At 38.8% G+C, this 27,516-nt stretch overlaps 1 protein-coding gene across 2 annotated transcripts in view; it reads left to right on the top strand.

Moving 5' to 3' along the window:
* The window catches only part of LOC150083802 (clotting factor B-like), a 45,587-nt gene that overhangs the window by 3,751 nt on the left and 14,320 nt on the right, over positions 1-27,516 (top strand). Inside the window, exons 2-6 of one of the 2 annotated variants that reach the window (XM_090374890.1) lie at positions 4,160-4,251; positions 8,306-8,503; positions 10,137-10,166; positions 12,120-12,196; positions 15,931-16,046. In XM_090374890.1, the coding sequence (XP_090231016.1) occupies positions 4,160-4,251; positions 8,306-8,503; positions 10,137-10,166; positions 12,120-12,196; positions 15,931-16,046 (513 nt within the window). The remainder of the gene's footprint in view (positions 1-4,159; positions 4,252-8,305; positions 8,504-10,136; positions 10,167-12,119; positions 12,197-15,930; positions 16,047-27,516) is intronic. The other variant, XM_090374891.1, reaches the window with a different exon arrangement.

Genomic DNA, 27,516 nt, shown 5'->3' with positions numbered 1-27,516 from the left:
GATACTGTTCTTCACAGAGATACGAGGCGGAGTTGAACTCACGTTCTAGGAGCCGCCCTTTACAAAAACGCATGTCCACATGTCCACATACTTGACTGCTTAACAGGGAGTTTGAACAACTTGAATTTTCAGAGTTCAGTATAACCGTGAAGTTCTCATTCAATTAAGGAGACACTGATTGGTGCAGGAACTCTTTTGAAAGCTCTACCAGCAAAATAGTTTAAGATGATAAAACATTTTCCGTTTGCACCAAGGCCCTTTTCACAGCCGGGGAAAAGTTTGGAACTGATGACTCCAGTCCTAAAATCACAATAAGATGACCAATCAAAGATCACGTGGTCAGCAGATTCAACAGCTCCACAAAGACAAAGGGGAGTATCAGAGAGACCAAATTTAAACAACTTCTTATTAAGCTACCATGTTCAATTAGAAGAAACATTCCATAGACTCGGTGACATCCAGAGTAGATCCTTTTTGAGAAACTCTTTCACCTCAGGAAAAAATTCCCTCGTTACAGAGCCGACCGAAGAAGAAGCCAGTCCTATTGCCACAAGGAGACAAAATGAGTACGCAGTCTCTTCTTTTCACTATTTAAACTTTCCTCTAGGTTGAGCTGAACACCACCAAAGGATAGAACGATATTCCTTCTCAAATGAAAAAGACGGTATCTGTATTGTATCTTGTACTGAATTTTGAGTTTGCCAAGTAGGACCTGTAAGGCAGTAGTGGACGTAGTTTTACAAGCCCGTGACATCAAAAGAAGAGCAGATCTTTAGCCTGCTGCAGTTGATTAATAATCACAACTTTGTTAGCGCGAAATCCCCAAGTTTCAGCATCATAGGAAATAATTTCCAAGAAGATGCAGTTACAGTAGAGACGCAATGCGTGTCCTTTAATTCCCCAATCTCGTTTCGCAATCTGCCTTAATTTTACCATCAGAACCTTCCATTTATCTTTGACATACTTCACGTGTGGTAGGAAACTTCGATGGTCATCCAGTAGTATGCCCAAATATTTAACCTCTTAGATAACCTCACAGAAAAAAATAAATATTGCGATCTTATAATAGAGGTAGCCAATGAAGAAGATGCCATTCTGCATATAAAGCGGATTTTTAACAGAGACCTTGACATAATTTGGTTTTTTGGAACTTCAATCCAATATGCTTTAAGACCTTTCTTATGGAGGGTCTTTTATTTCATTGGAAAGTCTACGATCCAATTTTGTGTCTGTAAGTTGCGTGTAATTTGTTCCTTTGTTTGTTCGAGGGAGTTTTCTGGACGAAAAGCCGAGGTTTTCAGATGGGGGAAAAACGCGCACCCACATTCTAGTGTCAATTGTCTGAGTCAATCGGTCTGTAGACAGATGACCTTGGCAAAGAAGGGGACAGTCCATAAGAATTTCCCGTATCTTGACGGTATTCGAACTCAGCACTTCGTTTGCGTACAAGGTCACCCTATTCTCGACGATGAACAATGGCTATCAGTATATTGATATACTGTAGTGGTATTATATACGCTGAGTGATCACCGAATTATGACCATCCCTATGAAAACTGAATGCGACCCATTGCCCCGTGAGGTACGAGAGTGCGGAGTTAGCCGACCGACGTAGCATAGGTAAGGTGCCAGTGGTTCGGTAGGTAGTAAAATTCCGTGCGTGATGGGTAAAAGGAAGGGTTTATCGGACTTTGATAAAGGACAGATTGTGGGTGCACCACGAGCTGGTTCCTCGATTTCTCAAATGGCTGAACTAGTGGGGTGTTCCAGGGCCACCGTTGTTAAAGCGTACCAGGACTGGCGCAAAATGGTCAAACAACGACCCGACGGTAAAACTGCAAAAGTCAGCGAAAGGTTGATGTTAGAGGTGAGCGCCGGTCCGACAACTCGTACAGGCGAACAGGGACAGCACTGTTTAAGAGTTGACTACCCAATACAACATGGCCCAACTCGGAACAATATCTGACATGACCATGCGTCGCACGCCCGCACATATGGGCTATACCAGCAGACGACCCCTACGGCATCCTCTGCTAACCAAGGTTCATCATCGACGTAAAAGACTCGCCTGGTGTAAAGAACATGTAAGTTGGACGTTAGAAGACTGGAAGAAGGTTTGCTGGTCGAATGAGTCACGTTATTTACTCCACACCGTGAATGGTCATGTACGGATTTGGCGTCAACATGAGGCTCTTCATCCATCATGCATGGTATCAAAAGTGCAGGCCGGTGGAGGCGGTTGTATGGTGGTGTGGGGCATGTTTCACTGACAGGAACTTGGACCCCTGGTGCATATGAAACAACGTATCAGTGGTGCTTGCTGACTGTGTACACCGATAAGGTGAAAATCAAAAATAAGCTATCAATTCAAAGAACAATGCTTCTGGCACTAAATAATGCCCCTCGTACAGTATCAAACAATGCCCTCCAAATCCTTGGAGGAGAACTGCCTTTAGATTTATTTATCTTATACCGTGGCATGATTTATAAACATAAGAAAGGACTGCAAGTATCTATTATGGGAATTACAACAGACCCAGTTAGTAACTTCAAGACAGAACGGAAAAGATTATGGAGTGAGGTGGTTAGTATTTGACAAAGTAGATGGAATGGGTCTGTGCATGGTGAAGTCACAAAGAAGTATATTGAAAATGTTGAGTTTGCTTCTACTCAACCTTCTGTTTCATGGTTTGCACCAAGCGTGTTTGTTAACAGGCCATGGATCTTTGAAGGCCAAACTTTTCGACGGAGGTTTGGAGCCGGATCCTTTTTGCACCTGTGGTCAAATGGCTAACTGGATCCGTGTTTTACTGTTTTGTCCGCAATATACAGACCATCGAGTATTGCTACTTAATCAGGTTCCATGTCTAGCTGAGGACAATGTAAAAATACTAGTTGAGAACAAAACAAACTTTGAGACTTTCCAGACCTTTGCAGAATCGATCTTTAAGAAAAGACTTGAACTAAGAACTCAAATCCAAAATCGAATATAAATCTGACAGCTGAGAAGTTAATATAATAAGCAATCAAAGGTGCGAAGTTATATCCACAATATGAGTTTTTGAATGGTGTGAGTTGAAGGAGTTACTGTCCCTTTCATTCTTCTACTCCGTTTCTTTTCCCCTTCCACTCCTACTATCACTTTCCCTCTACCTTTTTGCTTTTCTAAGTCTAATAGAGACAAGTGGATAGTAGAGTTATTATCCCACACATGTATAGAATAGCTTCGAAATGATCGTCTGGGTGGTGGAACCGCTGAAAATAAATAACAGCAGTCTTCTCTAATAGAGAAGCGTTATTTATTTGAAGTAAGCAATAGCAGCTATCTCGTTGTGAAGACAACCACAATAGGAGATACAATTAAAACCATGCCCTCTACGCTACATATGTAGCTCAAGTTTATGGGTTAACTATGCTGTATTTACACCGATACTATATAATAAAATTGTATATATATCTTCTTTTTCTTTGTAAGTTTTGTATATAATTTGTAAATAATTGTGTGTACAAATAAATGAAAAAAAAAATGACTGTGTACACCCTGCTATGTTACAATTTTTCCCGACTGGTGATGGGGTCTTCCAAGATGACAATGCGCCGAGCAATCGGGCACTTGTTGTAGGAATGGAAAACTCAGTTCTAACTTCCAGCATATTGATTGGCCTCTGAACTCCCTCGATATCAATCCCATAGAGAACTTACGGGACACTATGGAAAGGCATATCAGACGTCTGGATACACCAATCACCACCAAACCTACCATTGCTGATCACATTGCACACAGCTTACTTGGCCATACCTCCCGAATGGTTCCGACATCTTGTTGAATCAATGCCAAGCCGGATAGCTGCTATACTGAGGGCAAAAGGAGGACCAACGAAGTATTAGGTAGGTGGTTATAATTTAGCGATCGCTCAGTGTGAGTAATCTAGAAAATAATAATTTCACTTCGATTCCTTCAGACAGCAACAATTATGTTACCAACATTCAAGAGCGTTTTAGCGTGTGAAAGAACAGAGTACATGTATTTGAATTTTAAAAAGTGGCTCCCATGATGAACATTGCCAACGTATACTGTGGAACCTATAAATGCATTTTGTGTTTTAATTTTTTTATTTAACGACCATCGTGCCATATTGATTGTTCCTGGTATTTTTTAGGAGCTGCTGTCCAATGTGGTCAAAGTGTCTGTGGCTTCTTCTCCTGCAGGTGTCAATGGTGGCGTGTAGGAGTTACCACCGACTGGCCAGAGGTAAGGCATCCCATTCAACTGTATACATGGCAAGGGCGATGGAGCACTACTGAGCAATTATTTCTTTTTTAAGGTGGGACATTCAGTTCCTCGTTGGTTTATCGGTTGCATTTGAAGTATCTGTCTTGCATCTTCTTTAGTGAAACAACCTGCCCGGAAATGGTCAGTTGTTTAGTTGTTTTTGGGTTTAAGGAGCATCAGTATATAACGTCCGTAAGCAGTGAGATGTGTGGTCGATTTGCTATTTTCTGGATGAAAACCATGGTACCCTCTCCTGAGTTCGACTAACTCGGCCACATTGTGAAAAAGCCCCATAAAAATTCCTAGCATCATTTACGCGATTTGAACTCTGGTCTTTTACACCGGGTGTGGGGAGGACGGTGATTACGTCAACAGTGCTACCTCAAAAGCTCAGGAAATGAAAGTTGACGGTATTCGAAGTCGCGTCCGCTTCCCAGTGCAGGTAGCCTCATTTCCGTTCAAGGAGGAAGTAGGTGAAGAAGCCCACATTCAAAATAATGGCACACAAACATGCATAAATAAATACATTTATTTGTTATAAATCATATATGCAGTATATGAGATAGAAATAGATATAGACACTATGGCGATAGTTATTATCTTTATTATACGGAATTTTGGGTTAGTGTCACAACAATATGTAATTAAGAAAATGGATGTAGAGAAACTTAAGTTAGAACACCTCTATTGAGGTGTTCTAACTTAGGCACCAATTGGGCCTTGTTCTTCGGGTATCTACGCCTGAGACCGACTAACTCAGCCACGGAGTGAAAAAAGCCCATTAAAATTCCTCGCTTCATCGACGGGATTTGAACCCGGGCCTTTTCCACCCGGTGCTGGGATGACGGTGACGATTCCACTGTTCTCCCCGTGCAGACTTCCTCACGAGGGAAGTGATCTTATTTAGGGGGAGGGGTGGCTGATGCTATATAAGCGTGCTTTCTTGTATCATTTGCTATTACTACTATTTCACCACTTTAAGTCGATGGTTTAACTGTTTATGATGCTGACGAACTGAATATAGGTATTTCGTATCCACATTCTTTTACCATCCGTTTCCCTAAAAAAATTCTCATTCACAAATGAGAACTTTTTTTAGGGAAGAAATGCGAGAAGTTTATTAAACTTTGGCAGGAAGCTAAATGCTTTTGTAAAGACTTAAAAAGAGGGACGTGGCAGAGAAATTGTTGAAGCTAAACATATAAAAGAAATAACCTGAGATGGATTTAAGGATGATTATTGTTATCTGTTTATTTAATAGTATAGCTATTGACCCTACACAGCCAAAAGGCAAGGAGATCAGGCTACAAAATTAAAATGCATCCACCTCAATGAGATTGCCATATATATTCAAGATATTAATTAACAGAGGAAGTTAAATGAAGCATTTCTATTTTGACAGAAGATGATGTAATTACACATTCAGGGAAAGATTGCGATCGACAGATGAAAACATCTATAATTAAGAGTATTTACTGGCACTTATGAAAAAGTAGGTAAACAAACTCTAATCATAATTACGAGAGCATCTCTGGATTCAAGGACGGTCCCTATGGACTGGGGATGAGCGAATGTATCCCAGTTCACAAAGGGTGACACGAGTAATGACAGACCTGTTAGCTTAACTTCGGATTTAGGGAAAATAATGGAGTCACTGATTAAAGAAATGATGCTGGACCGTCTACATAGGAAAACAATCACACATCCAGTTACTTATATCGTAGTCACAGCCTGGACTTGTGATTGCAGTATAAGTAATGAACCTGCAGTATCAGATTGGTTATTAACCTAATCTGATACTGTAAATCAGGTTGCTATGATGCAGTAACGAAGGAACTGGATGAAAAAATAATAATTTTGAAATCGTTCACTTGGATTTCAGGAAAGCTTTTCATACTGTTGCACATGGAAGACTGCTAAAGGCTGTTGCACGTAAAAGACAAATTGGAGCAGTGTGGCATTAAGGGAAAGTTGCTACTATGGATAAAGGGTTGGTTGAAAAGGAGACGACAGGGAATGGTTAAGAATGTACACTGCCCTTCGCAGTGTAATATGGAGACCCCCAAGTTTCAGTGCCTACTGTTGTTTTCCATATTTATTAATGATATAGACGAAGGCGTTTCAAGCTTAATGTTAAGGTTCGAAGGGAATAATACGATCTTTATCTATAAAAATTAGACGGATGGGCTGAGAAATGTTAGCGGAAGTTTAACACTGAAAAAATGCATATAAATAGGTAGTATACTCTGTGTAGTGGAAATGGAAAAGGGTCAATAAATATGAAGTTCTCTGAGCAGTGCAGAGAGTCTGCCATGACAGCTCACGAAGTTTTGTTGATGATAAACAGGAATTTTGCTAGCAGTGATAAGAAGGTGATTATCTCATTGTACGTGGCAATGGTTATGCCGCATCTTGAATACTGCATACAGGTCGGGAGGCCTCATTTTAGGAAGGGTTTAGATTTACTGGAACGGGTGCAAAGAAGGATAACCAGATTGGTGAGGGAGGAGGGGGGTCTTACCAAAAAGGCTTCAGTTCTGAAAATTACTCTTATGGAGACTAGGCACCTGCGAAGTAATCTTATTGAGATGTTTAAGGCTTTGAATAGTTTGAACAATGTTCATCGCATCCTTCTTCTTTCTCAGACAAGACACATGATGGGGCATAAATTTAAATTAAGGAAGTTTGATTGCAGGATAGATGGGCGGAAGTTTGCCTTCAGCCAGTGGGGTGGTTGATTGTTGTAACAAACTTCCATCTGTTGTTGTTGTGGAAGTGCATAGATTGAATAAATTCAAAGAAGTAGACAAATTGTTGGAGGAGACAGACAGGTGACGTGTAATTTTCTTTTATAGTTGATACTTTATAAGCTTCCTTTCTTTCTTGCATCATTTTCCACCACTAATACTAATACATTGACATGTTGTCTCCACCCAAGTAAAAAGATAAACTGTTTTTTAAATTATTCAAATAATACAGCGTCCCCAATCCATACGATGCATTGACTTGCCCATACTAACCATTTAATTCGTTGATTGCTTTTATTTCTTTCTTTTTTATCATATTAGTAACACGTTTTTTTCTAACCACAAAGATAGCGATTCAGTTTGCTCTTAGCGACTGTATTACATTATGTTCTAAATATATTTTGAATATGTGGGCCAAGGACATACCCCCACAGTTTAACTTGATTAAATTTTTTTTTTTTGTTAGCGCATCGACTTCTGTGGCCATAATGCACCTCCCAAAGTTTTTCCATTTTACTCAGATCCAAGCCCGAGGCGGGATTGGAACCCGCCACCTTTGGGTTGCCAGGCAAGCACTTTACCTACATGGCTAGGCCGGTCGACTTAAATGTTTATTACAAATGGGTGGGTAAATGGGTATTTGGAAGTTTGTAGCATAAACAATAGAAGATTTAATTTATTGAAACGTATTATTTTACTAATTGATCAAAGATTAAGAATGAACCTATTTGTTAAAAACATGCCACTGAATTTTTTTTGGATGGTTTTTATTATATCAGTAACAGATTCCATCTATAATTAAGATCTCCCAAATACTGTTTATTTGATAATCCTAAAGCACTAAACAAATAAGGCGAGAAATGTTTTTATCATAAGATGCTGTTAAATGTGGACTTTAAAATCAGACCAAATTTTCCTCTGTGTGGTAGTTGAAATTGTTAGTCTGAATACACTTGATTTTTAACGATATTTAAACAAATAAAAATTAAATATATTTTCATTTGTTTAATAGGTGAAATTATTAACCTCTAATGGTGCTTATATTTCTTTTCCTGTAATTTTGAATTGTTGGTGGGAAAAATACTTAATCTTATGTATATGTAATAGTTAATCTTATTGAAATAAAAAAAAAATGCTGTCAATGATAAATATCTTGAACACGTTTTACTCATATGAGACTATTCGATGATTATTAAAACTGTTTTATTATTGTTATTTTACCTCAAAACAGAGACACATGATGGGGTACAAAGCATGCAAACTGCTAAGCTCAGCTTTTATTTCAGACGCAGTTGGGATAACTGGATCCAACAACTATTTCATGAAAGCCGATGAAAAATGCACCACCCTCCAAGGCACAAGGGGAAGTTGCACCAAGTATACGGAATGCAGAAATGAGAAGAATCGCGTCATGGAACTTCCATGCAATTGGGTGAATAAAATCCCATACGTGTGCTGTGAAACCGTGGACTTAACAATAGCAGGTAAAAATAAGTTTGAGACGAACCTCTTAAACGATTATCTGTTGTGCAAGTGTTTCAAGTCGCTTAAGAAACAAGGGTGATTATTTAAGAAGTGGGGAGTTCTAGCTCTTCGTACAAATTAAAAGTAACATTTCTTTAAAAGGTATTAATTTTCAGAACAATAGATGGCAGCACTAGGAATGTGCTAAATTCTAATACCGCCATCTATTGTTATTTAGAGTAATGATTTTTTTCCAGAATTTTTTTGAGTATAGCCAGTGACAGCTCATAATAAATAATCACAAAGAAGTTAATCCCAATTGATTAACAGTAAGAAAAGAAATAATTAACAGACGATTACCAATAAATAATTGAATTTTTAATGTTATCCCAAACGGGTTATCCAAAAGTACATTTTCTATTCATACTCCGGGGACAGCACACAGTGTGAGGATTTAACAAGAGGGGATACAATAACACATCACCATCTTCAGCAGTCAGGAAGGGTAGAACCACGGGCACTCAGAGCGCGCGTACTTATACTCCCTTTCACTTGATCACTCGGCAACGGTGGTCGATTAATAAATGCGTCTTAAAAGTATCAACTACACGTGCTGTAATGAGTAACTAAAATTTGCACTTTAATAACACTTTAACTCTCTTAATAATACTCTCTAATTAATAATCTTTTCACACGTACTATTAGAAGTGTTATTTTAAAGAAAGCTGCGCACTACAACCTCATTATCTCGGATAAATCAGTCAAAAATAATCGTTGTGCTACGAGACAGCCACTTCGATATGGAGGAAGAGTGTTTTGAAGATTGGACTGATTGGGCTTTCAAATCACGATTTTCAGATCCGAGGAAACTTAGGCCCACGTCATTTATCATTGCTCCAACTAAAGTGATAGAAGATCAACATTAAAATCTTATTTTGCTACATTTTCTAAAGGAAGTGCAGACTCTTGTACAGCTATCTCTTAAACTCTCAACCAGTATTTAATTTGTACGTTAACTGTTCCACAAACTCTTGTAATTTTAGAAATACATCCACGTGGACACTAAAATGCTTAACTTGCAAATTATTTGGAAATGTATCCGTAAACTTCGAACCATGGGTGAAACCTGAAATTGATTAATCACTAGGCAGTTAAAGTCTCCTAAAACTATTACTTATAGATTATACATCGCTGATATTATAAAAGTGAACTGCTTACAGGACATAGTTGATTGGAATATTGCTGGATCTCCTCTTTTCTCAAGACTGGTCTGACACGCGCACGCACACCGCACATACACTAATTTATGGCTGTTTTTAAATTGAAAAATTTGCTAATAAGAGGAACTAAACAGACAACACTTCGAAGAACTTTCAACAGAATTTCACCAATCAATATTTTCCAGGAATGATACATAATGTACAGTTGCGAAGCTGTAAATTAAATTATGTGTATTGGAGAAAATGAGATACGATAGGCGTAAATGAGAGAAATATAAAATAAGAACTCAGCACATTCTCATAAAAGCTAAAAATCCATTCTTATTTATGATTTAGCTCGCTTTTTCTATTGCTTTGGATCAAATTCCATTGTCTGATCCTTTTTATTTATTTATTTTATTTTATTTATTTATTTTTTTGTTTTAACTCTTAGGTTGTGGACTGCAATCGCCCATAGAAGAAGGTAAGTTGCCTTTCTTAAAAAAATACCCTCTAGTTTCCTGTAAAGAGGGCTTTAGTGAGAAATATTCGTCTGGCGATTTTAAATGGTGAGGGCTAAGTTCAAATAGATTGTGTTTTTGAGTTTCATACTGGGGTGTCGAAACAATGCAGTGACATCTCTAAATGATGTGGTCTAAGTTACGGACTACACTGCTGGACAAAATTAACCGATCACTAGAGGATGTGGTGTAACTCGTACAGCTTTCGATGTAACAGAAAATTTGGTATGGGATGTACCACAGAATAACGATGAAATGAGGAGACAGCGAGAAACTTCGGACAGGTATAAGTGACATTTATAAGGGGTTGTATAAGGATTATCAAAAAGGTCACTTTACAGAAGTCGATACCAGATGCTCAAAAACACGGTCACACGACAACAGTAAGTATCGCGTACGATCCACTCCAACGGCTAAACAGGCCTTGCAGCGGTGAATCCTTCTCAATATAAGGATGTCTATAAGATTCTGTGGCAACAAATTCCATTCTTCCACCAGCGCACACCAAATGACAAAGGAGTTGGCTGTGGGCGTGCAGTGCGACGGCCAAGAGGCCACGTGTTCGATCGGATTTAAGTCTGGTATTCGTGCTTCCCACAGCAGTCATTGAATAGCTTCAGTTTCAAAACATTCCTCCACCACTTGAGCTCTATGTGCAGTGGCGTGCATGAAAAGAAAATCTAGGCCAACCAAAAAAGTCGCACACAGGATTCGGGGATCTGTTCTTGGTGCCTGCCAAAGTAAAGCAAATTACTGGTGTACTTGGTCTGCCTCCACGGTGCAAAGTGTGGGCAACGTTGGAACCCAACGGGGCCCCGAGGCTAAATGGCCAGAAGACAACGGTACAGGACACTACACACCACAATATCCATACATTTTTAAATCTCTGGCCTGTACAATGTATTGTATCACAAGGACAATGTAAACTACGCGGAGATGGGGAAAACCCCTGGTGCTGTTAGACCCTAAACACGGTTTACCTCTGCACAGTTACGGAATTCCTATCAAAAACATGAAGAGGGACGCGGCCGTTGATCATTATTCCGCTGTACACGACAACACCGCCTTCACTATAAGTGTCGCTTTCTCTGATGTCGGAAGGATGGTACCGCATTCCTCGTTGTCTCCAGATGAAATAGCGTCTACAGTTTGTTTGTATGCTAACACGGGACTAATCAGAGAACAGAATTGTAGCCCATTTGTCAGGACTCCAAGTCACATGATCATGGTACAGTTTGGACGAGCTCTGCGGTGATTTGGAGTTAACGGGGTACAAACCACTGGCTTCCTTGCGTAGAGGCCACCTGAATTCACCCTTCTTAACATACATAGTTCGGTTTGAAATATTTTCTCTTCTGGCTGCAGCAACCTCAAGAGACAGTTGATGACAGTACGTCATACGGTTTTGTCTTGCTGTTAGAGATGAAGAGTGGTCTGTTCTGGTTGACGTAGTTCTCGGGCGACCTTGGTCAGCTGTTCTTGTAATGGTTCCTGTCTCTTGAAACCATTTCCATAGTGCCGAGAGGACACTGCGTGACATATTAAGTCAAAGTGCCACCTCCCCTGCGTCTGCCCGCCATCAAATCGTCCAACAGCTGGCCATCTCAAACAATCACATGACGATAACTAGCAATCTTGAGTACAGATGTGGCTATCACACTGAGCAAGCCAAAAAGGGAATAAAGTGATGTGATCACAATCCATATTTTTACAGGCATGAATAACTTGCATAATGTGCGGTGATAATGTAAGGTGATAGATCGAGTTTTATTGGATACTCGAAATTTGCAAGACACGATGTCTATTATATCAAATATTCGCTTTCGTCGACACTGTTCATAGTAAGATATTGATGAAAAACATTTTGTTCTGTTATTTTATTTCCAGCAGGATGCTAGTTATTTTTTATCTTTCAGGAAGATCAAGGATGTCCAAACTTGAAAGGAAAATAGTGGGTGGAAAGGCAGCGAGTAGGAGTGCATGGCCATGGATGGTAAGCACTATTTCATAATTCACGTTTCTCCCAGTAGTACTCGATAGTTTCGAGGAAGATTGCAGTTTCAATTGAGTTTTCATGTTGAAGATGAAATTGTTTTTCAGGTGTGGCTTCCAAACCTGAACACAATATCCTAAACGGCGTCATAATTATCACAGCCAGGGCCCATGTACCTTCTTACTTGGCTGTTTACATTGCGTAGAGAATTTCGTGTCAGACTGAATAGTTTTTTTTTTTTTTTTTTGGTAGTTGTTGGCGCATCGGCTTCTATGGCCATAATGCACCTCTCAAGGTTTTCGCAGTACTTTGATCCAAGCCCGAGGCGGGATTCGAACCCACGGCCTTTGGGTTGCTAGGCAGGCACTTTACCCACCCGGCTAGCCCGGTCGGCGACTGAATAGTGAACCTAAAGTATTTGGTACCATGCGTGGGTCGAAGGTTGAGAAGATGAAAGAAGATACTTGTTGACAAGAGACTTAAACTTGTGTAGACTGTAATTTTCAAGAAATACGTGTAGAGGGAGGTTGTTCCTGAAAGCGAAAGTTGAATGAATAAATGAGGAAGAAGAAAATTTGGTTCCGTGAGTCGGACAGTAAATGAATTAAAGGTTAAAGTGTTCGGACTGTTTGAAAGAGAAAGCGGGAATTATAGAAGACAATTCAGAAGAACAGTGCTCATTGAAGTATCTGTAGAAAAGGCATGCAGCAGAAACAGTTCGTCTATGAGACAGAGAGAGCGGAGAGACAACTTTGTAAGAGATTAGTCATTAATTAACCTAATTGCTCTCTTCTGAATGGGATGTAGAACCTGAGAAAAGTTATGGAAGCACCAATGGGTATAACATTATTGGAGCACTAAACGATGCTGCTCAAGATGGCGGTACTACCCATTCTTGAATAAGTATCGCCTGTTTGGAACCCATCGGGCAACTGAACAGATTGAGGGTATGCAAAAACATTTTGTACGTTACCTCTCGAACAGAGATGCACTGTTTTACAGGAGGAAGTACTAAAACGCGCTGCTGGACTTCTTTCATTTTCAGTCTCCGATTATAATCGAAGACTGAAAATGAAATATTGTTATATATTTTTATGTGTCCCATGTTTCTTCGAATAATTATTCGAAGGCTGATATTAAATTGCCTTACCACACACTGACTGAAAACCTCACCTCACCCGAACTTCCAGAGACGATTCACCTCAACTGCTCACTAGTAGCAGTCAATAAAAGCGATACTTTCAAGAATTGTGCTTTCCAAACCAATCTGAGGAAGAACACCAAATTGCTTTTACCAAATCATTAATGAAGTAACTAACAACCTTGTTCCATGCTATAGTGCTCTTGATCCAAATTAACCACACTAGTTCTCTAAGGAACTAAAATCCCTACTGGCAAAAAAACGAAAAATGCATAGTAGGTTTAAGACAAATAAGGAAATATGCCTTTACAATAAATATTCTTCCTTAAGAAGATAGGTTAAAATTACATTAAAACAGGACTACAACAAATACTTGTACTTTGTCGAAAGAAGAGTCTTCGAGGCAAAAGATATGAAGCCTATATTCAGTTATTTCAAAGCAAAAAAATCAAAATGCGGATGTAAACACGCTAGATATTCCCAGTGATTTGTCATCTTTGTCTGAGGCAGACTACCTTGTCAGCAGCTTTGAAGAAATTTACAAAACAGATACAGCAGATGACGGGATGGAAGGTAACGAAAAGTTTCCTCTCAACAACATTGATACACTAACGGTATTTGAAATCAACCAAGCAGAATTGTTGATCACAATCTACAGTATGAAAAAGGACCTCACACGAGGCCCGGACGGTATCCCCACTGTCTTATGGAAAAAATGTGGAACCACACTTGTAAAGCCATTACTTCACTTAATAAAATTGGTATTTGAGAGAGGAATCTATCCAGCTCAACTGAAAAAGGCCTTTGTTACCCCTCTTTACAAAAAAGGGAGACCCATCCTCACCCAACAATTACAGACAAGTTTGTCAATTGAATACACTCTCAAAGATAATTGAATCCATTGTAATGAAGTAGCTATTTAACTTTATGAAACTTAATTTGTCAGATTACTCTCACGTTTAACAAGGGTCGTTCCACCTGCACAGATATGATTTCGTTTGTCTCGAATATATTCCAGGCGTTTGACGAAGGAAAACAAGTCGACTCCATCTTCCTTGATTTAAGCAAAGCCTTCGACAAGGTAGTCCATCAGAGACTAATCAACAAACTGCATCACTATGGTCTCGGAGGACAGGCACTAAACTGGATTGAAAACTACTTGGAAGGTAGAGAAATGTCCGTGACATTTAAAGGTAAAACCTCATATCCTTTCAAGCCTGAAATTGGTGTCTCATAGGATTCATCCTTAGGCCCGCTATTATTTCTTATCTACATCAACGACCTGCCAAGAACCCTTGGAGACTACCAAATCAAAATCAACATATTTTCAGACGACATAAAAATTAAAAATCTATAAAGCAATTGGCAGTACCAATGAGTGCATCATCCTAAACGAAGCTCTTCAACGAGTTATTCAGTGGCTGAAGGAGAACAAAATGGCAGTCAATGAAAACAAGTGTGAGCTAATGAGCTTTGCTAATGCACACAAGAAAAACAAACTTAATTTTTCTTATTGTATCAACAACAAGGCAATCAAAAAAGTTAGTACAGCCAAAAATTTAGGTATCTTTATTAAAGAATCTTTTTCCTTTGATGTCCATGTCTCTAACATTGTGAAGGCAGCTAGCAAAAAACTAGGTTTCCTGAAAAGAATTAACCGAGACTTCAATCGGCTGGCACTTTTCATCTTTCTTTACAAAATCTACGTTAGGTCAGCCCTAGAATTTGCCTCACAGGTCTGGTCCCCACATGTTGCTTACCAAAAATTAGAAATTGAAAATATTCAAAAAAGAGCAATCCAGTGCGTTTGCTTTAATAGTGGCCTTGAATACAATGATAAATCTTACCAAGAGTGGTGTTTGGACTCTTTGGACTTGAAAGGCTGGAAGAAAGAAGAGATAAAGCCGACTTACTCCTTCTTAACCAGCTGTTAAATGGTACCCTGAATTGCCCTCATCTCGTCTCACAAATAAATTTCAACGCACCGACAAGAGCTTTAAGAAACCATCCACTGCTGAAACCATCGTATGCGAGAACAAATTATGGATACTACAACTTCTACAACAGGACTGCAAGATCAATGAACAAAGCAAATATTGAGACATTTGACAACCCCGGACACTTCAAGAGGCAACTGAAATTGCTAGCTTCATCCGTTACCTGACTTAAAATGGACTCTTCTTGCAAGTTCAAAGACTCTGATTGTGTAATGTGTGTGAAGAAATACCAGTGATCTGAAATAGCTATGTGAAGAAATACCTGTTCACTTAAATAGGACGGATGAGTCCTACTTTTATTTATTTTCTCTGTACATTTGAATTCAGTAGTCTTCTTATGTACATTTACTTCTCTCTTTACTTTGGAAATGTATACTCCAAGCTTCTGCTTTTAAGCTGTGTAATAATGCTTTGTAGCTGCACCCTCAGGAACTTTTGTTTGCTGTTTTTGTAGCTGTTAACAATAATAATAATAACACGATTAACAGACAAATAAATAGAACACCCTTGTGAAACTATTTATTCATATTTAACTTTTGTTTCACATATTTAACATCTTATACAATTATGAGATTATACATTTTATTTCGTTGCAGGCTGCAATCTTTGTGAGACGTAAAGGGAGGGAGTCGTTCTTGTGTGGAGGCAGCATCATTAGTGACCGGTTCATCCTGACTGCGGCACACTGCTTTGGACTCGCAGGAAGAAGACCGTAAGTTAATAATATACTGCACAATAATCTACCGTTATTTTTTCGAGTAAAGTTAATTAAAAAATATTTAATTATCATGAAATGGACTTCTTCTATTTGTTTTCTGTTTCGACGCAAGATGCGTTTATTATTTATTATTATTATTATACACTGGTTTTTTTGGTTTGGCTTTTTTTTTTTTTTTTTTAGAAGCATTAGCAACTAAGGCCATATTGCTCCGGGAATATGCGGTGGTCATTCCCTGACCTTTCCGCATCCTCCGTATTTGGTGGTGACGGGCTCGAACCCCGGTCTAATCAAGAAGCGTGTGCTACGCACTGCTGCTCCTTCCCACTTGGCTACGGAGGTGCTTGAAGGCCGCCGTAGCCTAGTGGTCAGGCGCGCGGGTGCATAAGTACACGTGCCTTGAGTGACCGGGATTCAAGCCCGTGACTGCTGAATACGGTGCTGTTTCTTGTATTCTCTCTACTTGTGAACTCCTCTGACCGCTTGGTCGTCCCGGAGTACAAACTGAAAATTTATTTATTTATTTATTTTATATACACTGGTGTGCAAAACGTAAGGGCCAACACTATTTCTAAAGGTTACAACCACAAAATCTTTACTTAAGGCACTCTTTACTGATCAGTAGATTCAGTCTCAGCAGCGATTCTGAACATCAGCTAATCTGGCGAGAGGTTGGAACACGGTATCAACCCCGAAAACATCACTGAAAGGGATCTATATGGCGGTTGAGGTGTTCTAGTCTGGGGAGGCGTTATGTTGGATGGACCTACACAACTCCTGTTCGTCTCCTGTGCCTCTGTTCCGAGGTGCCATTTGCCCCGAGTTCGTGTTTATGGATGATAACGCCACACCCCATCGCACTGCAGTTGTTCATATGCTTTTGCAAAGTGAGGATATTTTTCGTATGGGTTGGCCTGCTCATTCGAGGTTGGCATTCGAGGTGAGCGGACGCGCTTAGACAGGGCTCCTCAGTTAAGTGGTTTACTTTTGGATAGTGCTTTTAAATATTTGATTTATTTAGATATTGTTGGATTATTTTGTTATAGGTTTTCCTGTAACTGTTTGATTTTAATAATATTATAGATATAATTTTTTAAAGTTACTTTCATTGATATTTATTTAATATTATAATGGTAGTTACGAGATCTGCCTTAAACACGTCACAGGGTATCGTGACTCACACGGAAATAGCAGATGGCGATTTACGGGTGAGTCATGATTTAATCCATTGTGGAACCTGTGGAATGTTTTCCAAGGTCGACCTGGTGACTAATCCTACCTCACCTGGGGATTCTTTTCTTTGTGATCGATGTAAGGAGTGCACCGATCTTAAATTACAATTTGGTGCACTGAGGGAACAATTTGAGTCCCTGAAAAAACGAGTGCTTGCCCTCGAAAATAATGCATCTGGGAGCTCGTCAGGGACTCAAAACTCCAGCAATCTACCAAGTGATGCACACCCGATTCGAGCCTCAAAACAGAAAAACCAAGTGCAAACTACTCTGGTTAAAAAGGACATTGTATTATTAGGAGACTCCATTGTCAGGGAAACGGGGAATATTTTTTGTAATAAAGATAGGTGGAGGAGAACCAGGGTATGTCTGCCGGGAGCAACTATTGATGATGTCACCAACAGACTGTCAGATTTTAAAGGGGGTAAAGAAAATATTATTATTCATGTGGGGACAAACGATATTAAACGTACACGATCTGACGATTTGTTGGAAAAATACAGGACCATGCTGAGGAAATGTCGCGAGCTAGGCCATAATGTCTATGTGTCTGCAATTCTGCCCAGACACGATAGGAGGGATTATATGTTAAGAGCCTTGTGGATTAACTCAAGACTTGAAGGAATCTGCAAGGCTTTAGGGGGTAAATTTCTATCAGCATGGCCCACACTTGTAGGTAGAAGGAATTTGTTTTGTAGAGACGGGATACACTTAAACAAAGGTGGTGCAAAAGTTTTTGCCAGTATTATTGAGGATACCTTAAAGGTTCAGGGAAACTGCTAGTTAGGGGGGATGTGGGTAATACTGACACGCGTTTATCTGATAATATTGGTCAAAGTAACTCTTGCACATACCTCAAGAGTTCTTATCTGTTACCCCAACTGGACGTATTATCTAGATGTTCTGGGGGCACAAACGTTTCACGTGGGCGGGTAGCTAATGCCAGGGAAGAGAGCCTAAAAAACTTCAAGGGTTGTGTTAGGGTTGTTAAATATACAAGAACAGTAAATCTTAATTGTTTATACAGTAACGTTAGAAGTGTCGTCAATAAAATGAGCGAATTCGAACTGCTGGTTAAAACAAGTAACGCGGACATAATAGGGCTTACAGAGACGTGGTGCCACCCGGAAATTGGCGATGATGAGTTTCAGTACGGCTTGTATAATGTATTTAGGAAGGATAGGTTAGATAGAAGGGGTGGTGGGGTAATGCTTCTTATCAGAAGCAGCCTGAGTGCGACGATAGCTTTCCCGGATTCAGACGTTTCACATGCTAGTACAGAGTCTGTATGGTGTGAGATAGTTGGAAACAAAGGTATAATGCGAGTAGGAGTAATCTACAGACCAGGTGATTGTGAAGATTATGACAAAAGCCTCTACATGCAAATGGAATGGGCAAGTAAGCGTCAATGCCTTATTATGGGTGATTTCAATCTGCCTCTAATTGATTGGAGTAAATGGGAAGGAAACTCGACATGGGGAACAAAATTTTTAAATCAACTAGATGACTGTTATTTGTATCAACATGTCAGGGAAAGTACTAGAGAAAAGAATATCCTAGACCTCATCATCACACATGAATCAGATGACATAACAGGGCTGACAGTAGAGGAACCAGTAGCAGGAAGTGATCACGGAGTTCTACGGTGGATGATGACGAGAGAGGAAGCAGAAGTAAAAGGCAAAGGAATGGGTTTTAATTTCAGAAAAGGAAATTACGATGCCTTAAGGTACTACATGGCCTCTATTAACTGGGTAGATATCGCGCAGAGAATGAATACAATTGAACTGTGGTACGCTTTTAAAACATTAATCACAGATGCCTTGAATGCGTATATACCATTAAAAAAATACTCCACGAGAAGGGTTCCAAGTTGGATGAATAGTGAAGTTGTCACATTACTTGAGCAGAAAAAGGTGGCATGGAAAAGTTACAGAGCAATAAAAAGTACTGAAGCCTATAACAGCTACAAGGTGATGTGTAATAGAGCCACAGAAAAGGTTCGACAGGCAAAGGCAGTTTATGAGAAATCACTAGCAAACAGAGCAAAGAGGGGGGATAAAGAATTCTTCACATATATAAATGCCAAGAAGAGCAGGACAAACCAGATCGGACCTTTATGTAAGGGAAAGGGGATAGTAATAAATACACCAGCTGCCGTTGCAGATGAACTCAACAGTTATTTTGCATCGATATTTACAAATGAAAAGCCTTTTGTGGCAAAGGGAAATTGTGGGAGCGAAGTTAAAAAATATGTAATTAATGATATTGAAATTTCGCAAGATTATTTAATGAAAAAACTTTCGAGCCTACAGACCAGTAAGGCTCCTGGAGTTGATGGAATATACCCTATAATCTTAAGAGAGGCGGCAAGCGAGTGCATTGAACCATTGAGGCTAATTATGCGAGCATCATTAGACTCTGGGGAGATTCCCTTGGATTGGAAAAGTGCAAATGTATCTCCCATACATAAGGGTGGCTCTAAAAGTGAAATTGGAAATTATCGACCTGTCAGTCTGACTTCAGTAGTAGGGAAAATCATGGAGGCAATGATCAAGGGTGGAATTCAGGATCATTTGGATCGAATTGAAATTCTCAAGGATACTCAGCATGGTTTCGTAAAGGGAAAATCATGTTTAACAAATCTGGTTCGCTATTTCGAAAGGGTCACTCACGAGCTGGATTTAGGGAATAATTTCGACATTGTTTATTTAGATTTCAGCAAAGCTTTTGACTCAGTCCCACATGAGCGGTTGCTTTATAAGCTGGAACAGGTTGGAATCACTGGGAAAATCCTTAGATGGATAGAAGGATGGCTTCAGGGCAGGAGGCAGAGGGTTGTGATAAATGGCTATTCCTCAGATTGGGTTGATGTAAGAAGTGGGGTTCCCCAAGGATCAGTATTAGGACCACTGTTGTTTTTAATTTTCATAAACGACATTGATGAAGGGATAGAGGGCGTGATGTCTAAATTTGCAGATGATGTTAAAATTGGTAGAGTAGTTAATGATCACTGTCAAGCTGAGCTTCTTCAGAGAGACCTAGATAGACTTCAGGAATGGTCAGAAAAATGGCAGCTGTGCTTTAATCCAACAAAGTGTAAGGTATTACACCTGGGAAACAGTAATCCCAAAATAACTTATTCACTTGGTGGAGTTCAACTAAAGCCAGTACTGGAGGAAAGGGACTTGGGTGTTACGATACGGTCAGACATGAAATTCTCTGAGCATTGTAAACAGGTTGCAAGGAAGGCCCATGGTGTCCTATCAATGATCTATCGAACTTTTGCAAGTAGAGATAGGGACGTGATAATCCCATTATATAAGGCTTATGTTAGACCACACTTGGAATACTGTGTTCAAGTATGGAGACCGCACCTGAAGAAAGACATCGAGCTTCTTGAAAGGGTGCAAAGAAGGGTAACTCGCCTGGTGAGATCGGCAAAAGGGCGTCCTTAGGAAGAAAGACTTCGAATATGTGGGTTGCAGAGTTTGGAAACTAGACACCTTAGAGGAGATTTGATTGAGGTGTTTAAGGCTCTGAGAGGCATCAGTAAAATGAATGAGGACAAAATTTTCAAGATTACAAATGATGCTAGAACTAGGGGACATAAATTCAAGTTACGGGGGGAAATGTTTAGATTGGATTGCAGGAAGTTCTATTTTAGCCAGCGAGTTATAAATTACTGGAATAAGTTGCCTTCATGGGTGGTAGAGGCCGACAGTTTGGGGAAATTCAAAGGTCATCTGGATAGTACTTTCGGGTAAGGGAAGCACATAGGATGATAGGTTTAATTTCCTTTTTATTTATTTTTTATTTTATTAATTATTATTATTTATTTTTTTTTGTTTTTATCATTGTTTTGTTCGGATTTATATTTTTTTTTATTATTTTTTATTTTTATTTTTATTTTTATTTTTTTTTTTTTGGCTGGTGCAGCATAAGCCATAGGCTTTCTTGCACCATGCGGCCGTTACTAATACTAATACTAATACTAATACTATTTCCTTCGATCTAAATCCCATCAAACACACATGGGACGCTCTGGGGAAACGCCTAGCGGCACGTCCACACCCACCAGAAAATGTTCACCAGCTGAAGATGGCGCTGACAGAGGAATGGATGATGTTACCGCAAGAACTTATCAACATTTTTACCTCAAAAACTTATGAACAACATTGTTCTAAGTATGGACAGGCGGTTCAAAGCCTGCATCTACATTAGGAGTGGCCATATCTCCTACTGAGGACCACCTCTTCCCTTTGTTCCATCTTTGGCAGTGATGCATCTGTATCATGGCAGCCATTGTTTTGTTGTTATATTTGAATAAAGTCCCTCTATACCATTTTGTTTCCGTTGTTGTTTCCTTCATCATTTCTGTACCTCACGAGGTTCCTTTGGTATGCTTTTCCCATATCCAGGCCACTCCTATGAGAAGCTACAGGTGAAAATCTGACTGATCCTTAAATTTTACACACCAGTATATTTATATTCTTTTGTTATTAGGGGTATCCGAGAACAACCTCATCCACTCAGGTATATTATATCCAAAACTATGTTTTTAGGCCACCCGAATAATTAAATTCATCTGCCGTGCTGTGTCTTTAAATTGGGATCTTCTCTGGTCGGTTTGTCTGTTTTAATGGACAAAAAACCCGACTTTATTGGGAAATAAAACTTCCTGTCCTCGACAACTCAGCCACCGAGTGACATAAAGCCCAGAAAAGGTCCTCGTGTCACTGAGGGGATTCGAATCCGAGCCTTTTCAAACCTGTATGGGGAAGAACGGTGATTATAACCACTGTGCTACGAGGGACGTCATATGATGTTTAGAAAAATCATACAAGCTTTGCCAGACACTCGAGATCACTGGAAGAACAATGATTTTAGCTACTATGCTGGCCACAAGGATTTTTAAAAGTAGAACTGTAGTATTTTTTAAAATTTATTATACTAGGCGTTCCCAGCCAAAAAATAGTATTCCCGCAATATTATATACAATACTGTACTTAAAGACATAAATACATGAATCCACTTACACAATACATGAATCCTCTTACACGATACATAAAATATCTAAATACACAAAATACATAAATATCTAAATACATAAATATCTAAATACACAAAATACATAAATATCTAAATACAAAAAAAATACATAAATATCTAAATACACAAAATACATAAATATCTAAATATATAAATACAAAATATATAGATACAAATATATAGATATATAAATATATAGATACAAAAAATACATAAATATCTAAATACACAAAATACATAAATCGATATCTTTATTACATAGATCCACTTAATCCAGTTCAGCAGATAATATAGTCAATAATATTCCAATGAGTCTCAAAGACGCTCAGGAAGTACACCTCCATTAGACAGGGAGCTTACTAAAACGCCATCCCGTCCAATTATAAAAAGGGCAAATTGATAAAGTCCAAACTTAACGAAGATGTCACCAGAAAGAAGAATCCACGTTAGTTGATTTAAAATCAGTGAAGTCCAAACGAAGTTATGTGTTCACCAAAGATGTGCTCTCCACGTGTCCATGTGAGGTATATCTTTGCAGATTATAAATACTCTTAGGACTTAATTTAGTTTAAATAATCTAAATTAAGTCCATCCGTCATCGGCAGTCTATCAAGTATATATGATCACTAATTCGGAATATGGTCCAAACTGAAAGTTTTGGCAGCACACAACTCAACAGTGGAGATGCAACTAGGTGAACAGCAGACACTGGGAGTTGAGGAAGAGAGAGGAAAGAGCAGTAGTAGAGGATTTTAGTAATGATTTTAGATATGATATTAGCCACGAAGATTTTTAAAAATACAAAGTCTGTATACCATATTCAAGATTAGCTGATCCTCCCTCATGTGTAGCCTGAGCACGATGAAAAGTGCCATCAGCATTAAGCTTGCTCAATTCATTCACAGCCTTAAACACTTAAATCAAATCACCTAGCAGGTAATCTGATTTAGGTATTTCAGTACCCTGCAATTTGCAGAACTAAAGCCTTTCTGTTCCTTTCACCAATTTCGTTTCCCTTCCCTGCACACGTTTCGACAGATCTACATTCTTCCCAAAATGAGGCCTCCGCACCTATAAGTAGTACTGAACATGCGGCTTAACTATATGGGATGATCATCTCTTTATCCTTGCTAGCAGAATTTCTGTATATCATTGACAAAATCAAATAAACTATCCTGGCAGCTTGTTTGCACAGCTCGGAGAACTTCATATCTGACTGCACAAAAAATTGTGCTACCCGCGCGGGCTATATCTGATTGCACAGTTACCCCGAGATCACTTTCATTTTCCACTAAGCTGAGTATAGTACCACATAGTTGGTACATTAATCTAGGATTACTGCTTCTCGCATAGCAGTACCTTGCAATTAACTTCAACCGCCATTTCTCAGGCCCATCTGCCTAATTTTTCTAAATCTTGTTGCAGTAGCTTACCTTGATTACTGTCGTTAACCACCTGCCAACTTTTGTATCATCTAAAAAATTAGACACTAAGATTCATATATTCTCATTTGTACCATTAATAAATATAGGGCCCAACACAGAACCCTGGAAGCCTCCGCTAATAACGTTAGTCCGCGAAGAACAGTGTCCCTTTATAAACACCCTCTGTCTTCTCCCACCCAACCATCTCCTTTATCTACAGCAGTAACCTGCCCATAATACCACACTGCTGCAATATGTACAACCTTTTATGTGCAATAGCATATAATATTAAAATTACTGTTTTCATCCAGATCTTTTGTTACTGTGTCGTAGTATCCAATGCGATTGGCCAGACAAGATTGCCCTTTCATAAATCCATGGTGTGACTGCAGTTGCAGTATAATTGCTTACCTATATAGATAGTCCTGCATTACTTCTTTAACCATTAACTCCATTATTTTCTCTCGAAGAGACGTTAAGCTAACAGGTCCGTAATTACTAATGTCACCTTTTGATCTCCCTTTATGAATTGGGGACACATTCACACATCTGCAGTACACAGGGATCTCTCTTGGCCAATGGCCTGCTTACTTCCTTTGCTGCCTCCTTTAATATAACTGAATAGATCCATCCACCCCAAGTGGATAGGATCTATTCAGTTATATTAAAGGAGGCAGCTTTTCTTTTGTTTAACTTCAACAAGTTGTCTTCCACTTTTCTCTCAGTTATTATAAAATCATTTAGCTCCCTGTTAGAGTTTCATAAATTTCTGGTCTCCCGTTTCCTATGGAATTCCGCACGTGTGAATGTAGATGCAAAATACCTATTCGTTTGTCAGCTACCTAAGCAGGATCATCAACATCAAGTGGACCAATCTGATTCATCCCCTTGCTTTTAGAGTTTATATAAATAAAGAAATCTTTGCTTTTCTTAGCATCCTTTGCCAAAGATTTCTCGTAATCTGCCTTCGCCTGCCTAACCTCCTTTGTGACTTGATTACAGACTAGATTATACCTACCATAGATCAGTGTATCGATAATTTGTATGCATCCCATGCAGTTTTAATCTGACATCCATTTATGTCTAAGTCTTGGGCAGTATTTCTTAGTTGGTATGAAAAGCCTACGAACTTCTATGATTATTTCTTTATACTTATCTATTTATACTTATCTATTACCTTTTATGGTTACACATAGCTATGGCACACTTTTTACTATTCACGCAATTTGTCTTTATCTTCATATATTAACTTAACGTTATTTATTTTCAATTTAAAGTCATGCGCTTTCTAGTAAATAATGCTATCTTTCTCTGCGATCACCTCAAAATTAACTTTAATTTTGGGTCTGAAAAAAAAAATCCAGTTCTTTTTAGCGCATATGCCAAGAAAGAATGACAATTTCTTCTCATAGGTTCATTAATATTCATAGGGTTTTCATCTCGGCTTCAAATTCCACAGTAGCTACAAAACTGGGGTGTTTGATTGAAGCGCATTTTGGAATGTTAAAAAAAAAAAAAGAGTTCAACATTTTTAAATTGATGGTTACCTATTAATAATTTTTCTCTAGAAAACCATTGAGATGTTCAGTTAACAACAGCGTCGGGGTTTGATGCCATTTACGTTCACCGTAAATGTAAAATAACATCCCTCCTACTCCTACTCATGTGTTTAGTTTTATTACTGTAATTCAGAAATGGTTAAGTGAAAAAATAATAATTTTATTTTACTGAACTTTACACGTTCAAATTGAATCATCACTTTTTGTTAAATTTGGTCGTTATTTGGACCGCTTGTCTCAGCTTTCGGTAAAATATTTCCGAATAACAAATACGGTATATTCTTCAAACACAATCCCCTGATCGATAGCTGGAGAGAATATTTCTTGCAACGTTCCATCTCTGCTCATTTGCTAGTTTTCTTTCAAAATTCTGTTCATAACATAAAATTATTCCTGCACTCTAGGAAGAGGACTTTGGCAAGACCCGAATCTGCAGGATCTCTCAAGATGATACCTCATCCGTTTGGATTTTTTTTTTTCATATCATAATTGATGGGCAATTCGATTGGTGAGATCGGTAAAAAAGGCAACCATACGAGACAAAATTCTGATTATGTGTGATGCAGAGCTTGGCAACCAGGCACCTCGGAGCTGACTTGATCGAGATTTACACCTCTCTGAGAGAGGGCAGTAAAACGAATGAAATTGGAAATTTCCCTGTTATAAAGAATTCCAGAACTCGGGGGGCATAAATATATATATTACAGTGGCTGAGGCTTACATTAGATTGTATGAAGTTTTCCTTTAGCCAGCGATTTGTTGATTGCTGGAAAAAGTTGTCTTCGCATAGTTGAGGCTGACAGTTTGAATACATTCAAAGGTCAAGTGGATATTTAGAAAGTACATAATTTATTTTTTCTTATCTACTTTTTTTTTTTTTTTGGTCAGTTCAGCAAAATTCTATGGCTTCATTGCACTATACAGTAGGTGTTAGAATAATATGAATTTTCCGCTGTCTTTCGAAGGGATTCAACCTCAGGCCTTTTCCACCCGGTGTGGTGATTATAATCACTATGGATGAGCAACGAAGGCATTTACATATCTTTATATCACGAGGATTTCGTCAGAATCCGAGGATGGTCTCATTGTCATAGCTTAACATTTAGAAGACTTGCTTTCTTTACTATAAACTGAATAAACATCAATTATGATAAAAAGGTTTAGCTTTTTATCATAATTGATGATGGGCAACTAGCATGGTGAGATCGACAAAAGGGCGACCATACGAGGAAAGATCTGATTATGTGGGATGCAGAGCTTGGCAATCAGGCACCTCAGAGGTAATTTAATCGAGATTTACACGGCTCTGAGAGAGGGTAATAAAACGAATGAAAGTGGAAATTTCACTATTATAAAGAATTCCATAAATAGGGCCATAAATTCAAGACAGGGGCTGGTTGAGGTTTAGATTAGATTGTAGGAAGTTTTCTTTCAGCCAGCGGGTCATTGATTGCTGGAACAAGTTGCCTTCGCAAAGTTGAGACTGACAGTTTGATTATATTAAAAGGTCAACTGGATAGTTACCGATCTGAACAGGGAAACACATAATTTATTTTTTCTTATCTACTTGATTTTTTTTTTTTTTTTTTGGCCAGTTCAGCAAAAGCCTGTGGCTTCATTGCACTATACAGTAGGTGTTAGAATAATATGAGATTTTCCTGTCTTTTGAAGGGATTCAACCTCAGACCTTTTCCACCTGGTGTGATGATTATAATCACTATGGGTGAATAACGAAGAGATTTACATATCGTTATACCACGAGGATTTCGTCAGAATCCAAGTGAAGTTCAGTTTGTACTACTGTAAGAGGGACTCATTTTATTTTATCGTAGTTAGCAAAAATTTTATTTTATTTTTTTTGCAGAATTAGGCTTCAGTAGAAGAGAAAGTAAATTGTGTTTTTTTTTTGGCCGAGTTAAAGTCTGTAATTGCAGTACAAAAAAGATTAAAAACCCATTACAACAAAGATGCACCACACATGAATTCCATAACTAACTGGATGAAAAAGTTTAAAGAAACAAGTTCCGTCAATGATAAACCACGATCTGGAAAGCCAGTTGTAAGTGAGGAAAGTGTTGGATCTGGCAATTCTGTACTGCAAGTCCACAGAAATCAATAAAACGGGTATCTTTGGAGCTGGGTGTTCCTGGCTCAACAGTGCGCAAACTTCTCAGAGCGAAACTTCATATGAGACCCT

The sequence above is a fragment of the Mastigoproctus giganteus genome, chromosome 6, assembly GCF_048544385.1.
Source record: "Mastigoproctus giganteus isolate SK-2022 chromosome 6, ASM4854438v1, whole genome shotgun sequence".
In the NCBI taxonomy this organism is placed as follows: domain Eukaryota; kingdom Metazoa; phylum Arthropoda; class Arachnida; order Uropygi; family Thelyphonidae; genus Mastigoproctus; species Mastigoproctus giganteus.
Note: the sequence above shows the minus strand (reverse complement) of the source record. Positions and strands in the feature narration are given on the sequence as shown.